Source organism: Barbatula barbatula (genome assembly GCF_947034865.1).
Source record: "Barbatula barbatula genome assembly, chromosome: 16".
Lineage (NCBI taxonomy): Eukaryota > Metazoa > Chordata > Actinopteri > Cypriniformes > Nemacheilidae > Barbatula > Barbatula barbatula.
Window position 1 is genome coordinate 6,166,260 of NC_136779.1, and position 8,734 is coordinate 6,174,993.

The 8,734-nt window shown below is 37.3% G+C and overlaps 1 protein-coding gene across 1 annotated transcript; it reads right to left on the bottom strand.

Moving 5' to 3' along the window:
* Positions 1–612: 612 nt before the first annotated feature.
* Positions 613–8,262, bottom strand: LOC306906062 (ankyrin repeat and fibronectin type-III domain-containing protein 1-like). Its single transcript, XM_079477154.1, has 4 exons — positions 7,774–8,262; positions 5,818–5,942; positions 5,188–5,340; positions 613–2,594 (listed from the first exon to the last, which is right to left on the bottom strand). Exons 1-4 carry the CDS (start codon positions 7,939–7,941, stop codon positions 2,309–2,311), a joined length of 732 nt encoding a protein of 243 aa, XP_079333280.1. The 5' UTR covers positions 7,942–8,262; the 3' UTR covers positions 613–2,308.
* Between the last annotated feature and the right edge of the window lie 472 nt (positions 8,263–8,734).

The following is an 8,734-nucleotide window of genomic DNA, read 5'->3' on the forward strand; positions in this document are numbered from 1 at the left end:
CCCTCTACAGAGGCGATACCTAATATTGATTGTATCATTCAGCACATTAAAGCTGACTCTCACATCCAAGGTAATAACAGAGAAGCCAGCAACGATAACCAATCATCCAGCAGCATTCGTTCTACTACACACAAGGGTGTCATTAGAGAAAACCAACACCTAGCATCCACCGGGGCTCTTTGGATAAAATATAGATTGTGGCACCACTGCTGACATTAATATGTTTGCAGAGCACCGCTGTGGAAAGAATCCCAGAATGCCTAAAGGGGCGTCAGATCAACACCACTTTCCCTTTTCATTTCTTTCACTTGTAGCCCCAGAGGTGAATCTAGGTATGAAAAACAGTGTCAACATAACAAACCAAACTAAAGTGTTGGAGAATCTATTGCTATACATGCTCACGATGTTTTACAAATCTTTGAATAATTTGATGATGGTTTTGCCTTTAACCTTTATTTAAAATAATTTATTGTTCAGTCCTCAAGCAAACTACATTGCACTGATTTGATGACATTTGATGTCATATGTTAAGTTGAATGAAATTCTAGCATACTGCACGCACTGCATACTGTATGCAGAATATACTGTATACTCGAGAGTCTATTTTTTTTACAGTATCACTGAGATCCAATTTATCATTTTTAATTATAATTTAAAGTGTATTAAACCTTTGACTGCTTTGATAACTGCATTATGGGATATAGAGTAAAAACAATACATACTAAATACTGTAAGAGTAGTACACTATACTAAACACAGCCCTGTCACTATAGCAAAAATCTGTCTGTTTCACGATACAAAAAACCCGAATTGAAAGTATACAATATCTAAGAGCTTTGTTTTTTTTACTGTCGTAAGTAGTTTGGACAGTAAGTTATGGTTTTGCACTCTTATTTCCATTTCATTTGAAATAAGGATTGAAAATTGGTTTAGTTCAAAATATCGTGACGCTCTTCTATCGTAAACCCAGTTTCATGAGTGTTACACCCCTAGTTATCTATGAAGAAAACAAAGACATACATGTTTGGAAAGACTTGAATAGACAACAAGACGACTTGTCATTTTTGGGCACACAATAAAAGCCTCAACTGTTTACATACCAAGGATAGGCAGAGCAGTTTATACTGTTAACAAAAGTCGTTTCCTGTCATTCCGTACCACCCCAAAAGATACTGATAATAGTCCTCTCCTCTTCTAAAGGGTAGGTGGGGTTATGAAGAAAGAAAGAAAAAAAGAAACATACATCGTCTTTTTATTCATCTGCCCTCAATTTGCCAGTAGAAGTTTTTTATTCTTGACAATTTGTAAAATGAATTAGTCATTAGTCTGTCCATAAGGTTCACCACTGCTATTGTGATAGCACTAATGAACGTCGCCTGCAGGGCCGTGCCATGAATAAACCCACAATTATGAGTCATTTCCATGTACAAGCTGTACAGTAATGACAGGGTCACCTCTGCAGATTGACAGCAGAACAGCATGGACTCCATAACTGCATGAGGTTGGTTAAAACAAACTCAAATAAAGCATATGGCACATGCTGCCAAAATGTACAAAAGGGCTTTTTTGGCTGTTGAAAGAAAATGGTTTTAATGATGTTGTCTATGTATTTTGTTAATATTTAAAGGTGTTGTAGTGAGTATTCAATTTTTTTTGCTATTATAAGAAATAGCATTATACTGTGTTTAGAGCTGCAATCCGTTACTTGTCCCTTTCTATTGCCATTTCAGTTTGAAACATGAAATTGCCTCTTTACATACTAACGTGACTTTAACAACAAAACCTGATCCGTCGGCTCAGCTTCATTAATATACACTTACCGTTGTGAAATCTGGGTAAAATAAGGAGAGAGTTTTGATCACAGATTTTTAATGTACACTGATTTTTCAACATATTAAAAATGTACGGAAAATTAAACAAATTAATATTTATTTTAAAGCGTTATCACATTAGCGACTGCTACAAATACAGTGAGCGTTTCATTCCCAGCAAAGCAATTAAACTAATTACTCGAGTCATTAATTTTGCAAAGGCCCTCTTGCTCTCTTAGTCAAATCTGAACGTCAAACTCGTGTGCAAACTGCGTGATGAAATCGGATATAACAGGCGATCAAGATGTCAGGCAAATAAAAACAAACACCACTGGCAGCAAGACAAGGCAAAACATAACAGGTAGAGACTATTCGACTCAAAACCTAACTCATGTTAACTCAATACTCAAGCACATAACCTCAGTCAGTGCAATACTACACACCTTTTATTTGCTTGAATAGAGTTTCAAACCACACGCACATCACACACAAAAGAGTTATTTTGGAGAAAGGTGGTATGTATAATAAATGGTGGCACACTTTGGCATACCTGATGCGTCCCAGTGCAGTCCTCCAGGGCTGGCTGCCAGGCGCCGCCGTTTCCTAACGCTAACGCCGCCTTGACAGGAGTCTCTGGTGGGCTTGGGCAGAGGAGTTGAGGTGTTCCGCAGGGGCTCCGTGGACTGAGGGGAAGCTGAAACTGGCAGGATCGGGGAGGGTGGCGAGTGGTGGGTTTTCCTCTCCTGGCACTGGCTCAGATGGATAGACTCTTTCTCCAGCGGCCTGCGGAACAAGAGATTTAATTTCTGCTGTCACTCCACTATAATGAGCTGTCATAGAGTGATGTTTTCATGATCACAATTGAGTTTCCCCGTACCGCACAGCGTGTCGTAACAGCAGTGATAAACGCACAGTTTTCCATTGCAATCAACGTGGAGAATTATAGCTTTCAGATTGGGCGTGAGGAAAAACAGGGAATTAAAGATGTGGAAAAATATGTGGGTACAAAATCTAGGTGTGTTTTAAAGCATTATATTATAAACATCAGGAGATATCGACAATACTATGTGGGTCATTTAATCGTTTCGGAGAGGATTTGGAAAGATTTTAAACATTGTTTTTCGATTGTATTATTTACATGTAGAATATTTCATTCTATTACTATAATCTATATACAGTATATCAATATCCAAAACACATATTTAAAGACAACAAAACCATAAACAATAGAAATTTGGATAGAAACGCACAATTTAACACTATAGACAGCATCTCGTTTTTACGTAGAAACAGTTCAGTACCTTGAATCTGGAAGGTTATAACTTTGGCTTTTCCATGATCCTCTCCTGTAGGATCCACTTTTTGCTTTTCTAAACAAAAACTCGAAGATTCGGTCCACTACAAACATGATGCCCTCATATGTTCCTTTCTTGTTGCACTAGAAAAAGATTGCCCTGCATTTCCGACTCAGCCATGAGCAGCACATTAAATTATAATGCACTTGTTACCCGGAGTTCTTATGCCACAGTTTTGCCTGCGACGTCCCGTAGCTAAAGCCTTTTCAGAGTCAAACCAACAACGTAATCACACAAGGTAAAAAGAAGGCCCCTGGTAAAAAAATTTAAATAAACAGCAGCCCTTCTGAGCATTCAGTGCTCTGCATTAATATTAAATTGCACCTTCGGCTAAAGTGTGCCATTGGCGCACACAAAAGCCATTTCGGTCTGTCAAGAGTCAAGTGTACCGTATATATCTTTATCTGATGGTGGAGTCAGCTGTGTTACCTTTGTAATACTTGATTAACTGTAGCGGGTTAGGAGAGGCTTCCAGTCTGAGCTTTTGTTTCCAATGGGCGATCTAATAACACCTCCACAGCATGAAACACAGCTTTGTGTTTTTAATAAATGCCTCTGCTGTGACAGTTATGAATGCAGGTTGATTTCATATAGTTCAAGAGAACACTGTGGCAGCATGCCGCCTCCCTTCTCCAGGCAGGATTAAGACAATGTGTTCTTATAGTCGTCATATACATTGCATTTTTTGTACTGTGTAGCATACCGTTTTTGATGATCTGTATGATGCAGATTCAGTTTTTGTTTGAAAATGATACATAAGAGAGCTGAGGAAGACATGATTGGTTTTGATTGGCTGTTAAAATCTCAAAAGCAGAACATGTGGGAGGCAGGCTGGCACTGCCGATGTAAGTCTCTTTCAAAACAGAGCTTCGCTTTAAAGGGCATTCAAAGGAGTTCATGAAGAAAACAAGCATGGTTAATGGGTTGCATGAGTGGAAGGGAAATCAAAGCTATCAGACTCAGAGAGCTCAGTGTCATTTGAAGATCCATTAAAATCTCAACAAAAAGGTACAAAAATGGCCTCGGTACAAAATCTCCTCAAAAACATGTCTTAACACTTCAGAACACTTCATATATTTTTAAAGATCTGAGGTTTGTGGTCTATCGAGACATTTCTAGATATGTTTCTGACCAATCAAACGTCAGGCTACTCTAAACCATTTATAGCATTCGAAAGTGACATTAATGTTATATTCATCCATATTGCACTACTGGCTTTCCAAACACTGACAGTAAGCAAACAATGTCATCTAGTGGTCACTAAAACCATTGCGGTCCAACAAATAAAATGAGACGTGCTCACCTATATTGAAGACATGACTTTCTAAGTGGTTAAATAGTAAAAACGACTATTGCATTGTTAACAAAAAAGTTTATATAAAAATGTCCTAATCCAATACTATACATACAGGTATATTGCTGATTCAAATTTAAAATGGTCAAAACTGGTAGTAAGGTAGACATTTAAACATCCAGTTTGTGAATATTAGTGGCATCTAGAGGTTAGGTTGCGAATTGCAACCATTGGCTTACTCCACCACTCCCTTTCAAAGCACTACGGTGGCTGACACAGAACTAAGATGTTGTATCGTTTTCGCTTCTGTGCCGAAGGAGATAACATATACTCTGTGGACCAGTTTGTCCGTTTAAGACTACTGTGGAAACAACATGGTGAATTCCATGTAAGGGGACCCGCGGTGTATGTAGATAGAAAAAGTTCATTCTAGGTAAGAAAAACATAACGCTTCATTATGTAAGGTCTTTATACACCTCTGAAGACTAGGTTATGTATATTATATTGCATTTATTTCACTAGATCCTAAAACTGCGTCTTTTGAGCAAAATAAATGATTTTTTAATGCCTACCAACCAAGAAACTGTTTACCATACAAACCTAAATGTGAGTTTCCTGGGTGGATATGGAAATTGCCCTTAACTGAAACGCCTACACAAAAAAGCCATCAAACTGGTCTGGAACAAAGAAACAGGAACTAACTTCTCTTTAGATTCTCACACAGTACCTGGATTCTTTGTCCATGTCTCCGGTGTCACTGTCACGGGACAACTGCAAGATGGAGCAAACCGAATCTCGGCTCCTGGGCAGAAGAGTTGAGGGCATGCACAACCATGTCTCCAGATCGGTGAATTTGGAGTAGCTCAGCATCTCCAAGACACTGGAACAGGAATACAAAGATTTGATTTATTAAAATAAGACAGTAACATTAAAATTCTGTCGTTGTACCTCAAACTCACATTGTTAAAGACCCATATGACTCTTTTATCTATAACAAATGTGAATGGGGAATGGGGTGGTCAAGCACAAAATTTAAAAAGCATAAAAGAATCATGAAAAGAACTAAAAAAATCATTAAATAGAAGTCAGATTCTCTCTCAAACAAGAATCCCCATTTGCTTGCATTTAGAAATAGAACACAGTAGCTAGGATATTTTTTTTAAATGCGTCCAGGTCATGAGGATAAGCAAAAGGTCAATTTAATTGTTTAATTGTCAAGTTAATTTCTTCACAAATTCAATGCAATAATTTGTGGATGGACGTTTCTGCTTTGCCTGGATGAAATGTCACATGTACAGCGTGTTTCCAGGATGCACAGATACAGTAAATGTCCTGGCATTTGTTTAATTGATCTTACCTGTCCTCCCCCATTCCTGGGATTTCATATTTCTCATTAGCCGTGTGGAATCCACATGATATGCGAGATTCCTGTGGAGCCAGCAGACATGTTTTCTCCGTTTCATAAGACATCTTGAGCCATTTCTAGAACAAAACAGTGCAAATTATTCTGGCATACATCACCACTTTGGTGGGAAACAGGATGGAGCAAGTTGTCAAGCTGTTTTTATTGTCTCAATGTTGTGAAAAAAATGTGTGTGTCGGAATCCCATTGTGACAATTTACCCCCGCAGTTTTAACACTTATTCAGTAAGCAATCCAACGAGACTTTCAAATGAGTGAGAAACAAACATTTTGCATTAAGATCTAACAATAAGCATAGCATATAGTATAAAAGTAGGTTTACAATAAGGTGACCAGACGTCCCAGTTTTTGGTGTTCTGTTCCCGACTGGAGCACCCATGTAGTGATTATTTACACCAGCAGAGGGGGCTGTAAGCTACACTTAATACTTGGTCGCGCGCCGCTTAGAATGTACGAAGAGTCATCAAGTTATTATTTACATTTATGTATTTGGCAGACGCTTTTATCCAAAGCGACTTGCATTGCATTTAAGTATGTGCTATATAAAATGTGAAAATATTGTATGTGATATGAATGTACGTGATAATACAATTTAAGTATAGCTTATTATTATCAAATATCAAAAGACTTAAGTCAAAGTAATCGGTTCAAGGTACGAACTACGTAGTTAAATTAAAGTAAGACTGTTTGTATGTGTTATAGTCAGGGCAGGGAGCTGAATTGTTTTTCACGAAGCTTTAAAGTTTACCATTAAGTTCCGACGTCACTCCTCACAACACAAAATTCCCACCAATGATCACGTGATTCCCACACATATGGTGATAAAGTACGCAGCGATATTAACAACTTTAAACTTTATTAACAAATTTAACAACAAAGGCTTAATGTAAAGGTCCATTTCCAAAAGCGCAAACATAAAAAAGTTATTTTAAAAGTTGTATTTAGCCTACTGGTTGTGATGACAGTAGTTACAATGAAAAATGAAAATATGAAATACAATTAGCTAATGTTTAAAAGGGTAAGTAGCCTACAATATTATTTTAACGTGTGTTTTCATCATTGTTATATTTTTAAAGTGTTATTTAATTTTGTGTTAATGCATGCAATACCCATTTTCAATAATTTGATAACTTTAGAGTAGGCTACATTATTGTTTCATAGCTTTTTGGTAAACTTGATTAAAATCTGTCAATTTCACTTGATCTGCAAACAATAATATAATATTGTAATTAATTGCATTAGTACTAAAAAACTCATTTATAATTATGTGCAACAAAAAAAGACAACAAATGTTTTGTCCCCGTATTTTAACACAATATTGATTATAACAAATATTTTAATGATGTTCAGACCATTTAAAACTGGGAAATGTCCACGGTTTTCATTAATAAAATCTAGTCACCTTAGTTTACGAGTAGGAATAAAAACAAAGCAAACGATATTTAACAACACCGACGTTTTTATGCTCAGTTAAAACGTTAAGGGGTAAGTCACGTGTATGCATATTGAGGTTATCAAAAAGGTCACGTGTTAAATCAACTGTGGAAATGTATAGCTTTCTAGCCAACACTACTTTTTAACTTTAACATCACTATTCATTTAAACAAGTGTGACAACTAGCCCCTTCCGTTTACTCCACAACGAATAAACTTTAACAACGATGCGTCAATTCGAAGTAGGCTTTAAAGATGTAGTGTACCCTTCGTACTCCTCACGCATCCATATTTAATTACGCCTCTTCCTTCCATATAACACCCCACCTACACCGTTTCAATCTAAAAGTGTGCTTAGCCTACACTACATGGAGCGAGGTGTAAAATGCGTGGTGAATTCCACTATCGTTATGATTTCTCGCGACAATGGACACGTTTAGATAAAAGGAGGAATGTACCTCTTTGTTCTCCGGTTCAGGACTCAGCGAACCGCTGCGGATCCTCAGCGCAACATCTGCAGCCTCTTCCCGTAAACCCCTGAAACCGGACTCGAAACTTCCCGTTACGTGTCTTCCACCCAGACGTAGCGGACCGCTCGTGCTGTTATCCAAATTAAACGATTGCATTTAGCACAAACCGCTGCAGATTTCAGCAAAACACACCAAATGGGATCCCTGTTCGCTATCAGGAAGTGAAGGAACGTCCGTGTGTGTCATCTGCTCCGATACAAACTTTTCGTCTCCGTTAAAATAACTATAAACTATATTGTGCGTTGTGTATTGTTATCCATACGAGTCTGTTCGTTACAAATGTGGCTTTCTATGTAAAGTCGTCCTGTCGAGATTTCTTGTCTGCGGTAAGATAAGACAGGAAATATTTAGTTATCCCGGAAAATCCAGGGACTGCAATTATGTCACATAAACAGTTTTTCATCTTCATGTTGATGTGGTGAAATACAATCTCGGCTATTTCCACCAGGAGGACTCGCATATACATTTTTATATACAGATTGTGCGATCAAATTTATGAATGTTTTAAAAAGAATCAATAGTTATTTTAAATAGCAGTCACAATGATGACTTAAAGGGAAAGTTCAAATACTGTCATCATTTACCATTTTGTTCCAATTCTGCATAAATGTCATTGTTCTGATGACCACAGAGAAATATATTTGAAAGAACGCCTGTAACCATTTCTTGACCACCATCCATAATAGGAAAAATTACAACGGTGGACAAAAGTGCACACGTGAACTTTTAGCTTAACTGCATTCTGCTTAATATCTTCATTTGTGTTCAACAGAACAAAAACAGTCAATGGTGGTCAAGAAATGTTTGGGTACAAGCATTCTTCCAAATAATATTCTCTTTATAAAAATATAAATATTGGTATGCTGGAGGATAAAAGTATTGTTATATA

Excerpts from the sequence above, each read along its gene's own strand:
- LOC306906062 (XM_079477154.1), bottom strand. The coding sequence starts at position 7,941 with ATGCAATCGTTTAATTTGGATAACAGCACGAGCGGTCCGCTACGTCTG. Across the intron at positions 5,341-5,817 it reads CCAGGAATGGGGGAGGACAG|TGTCTTGGAGATGCTGAGCT; the intron begins GTAAGATCAATT and ends TTCCTGTTCCAG. Across the intron at positions 2,595-5,187 it reads GACATGGACAAAGAATCCAG|GCCGCTGGAGAAAGAGTCTA; the intron begins GTACTGTGTGAG and ends CTTGTTCCGCAG.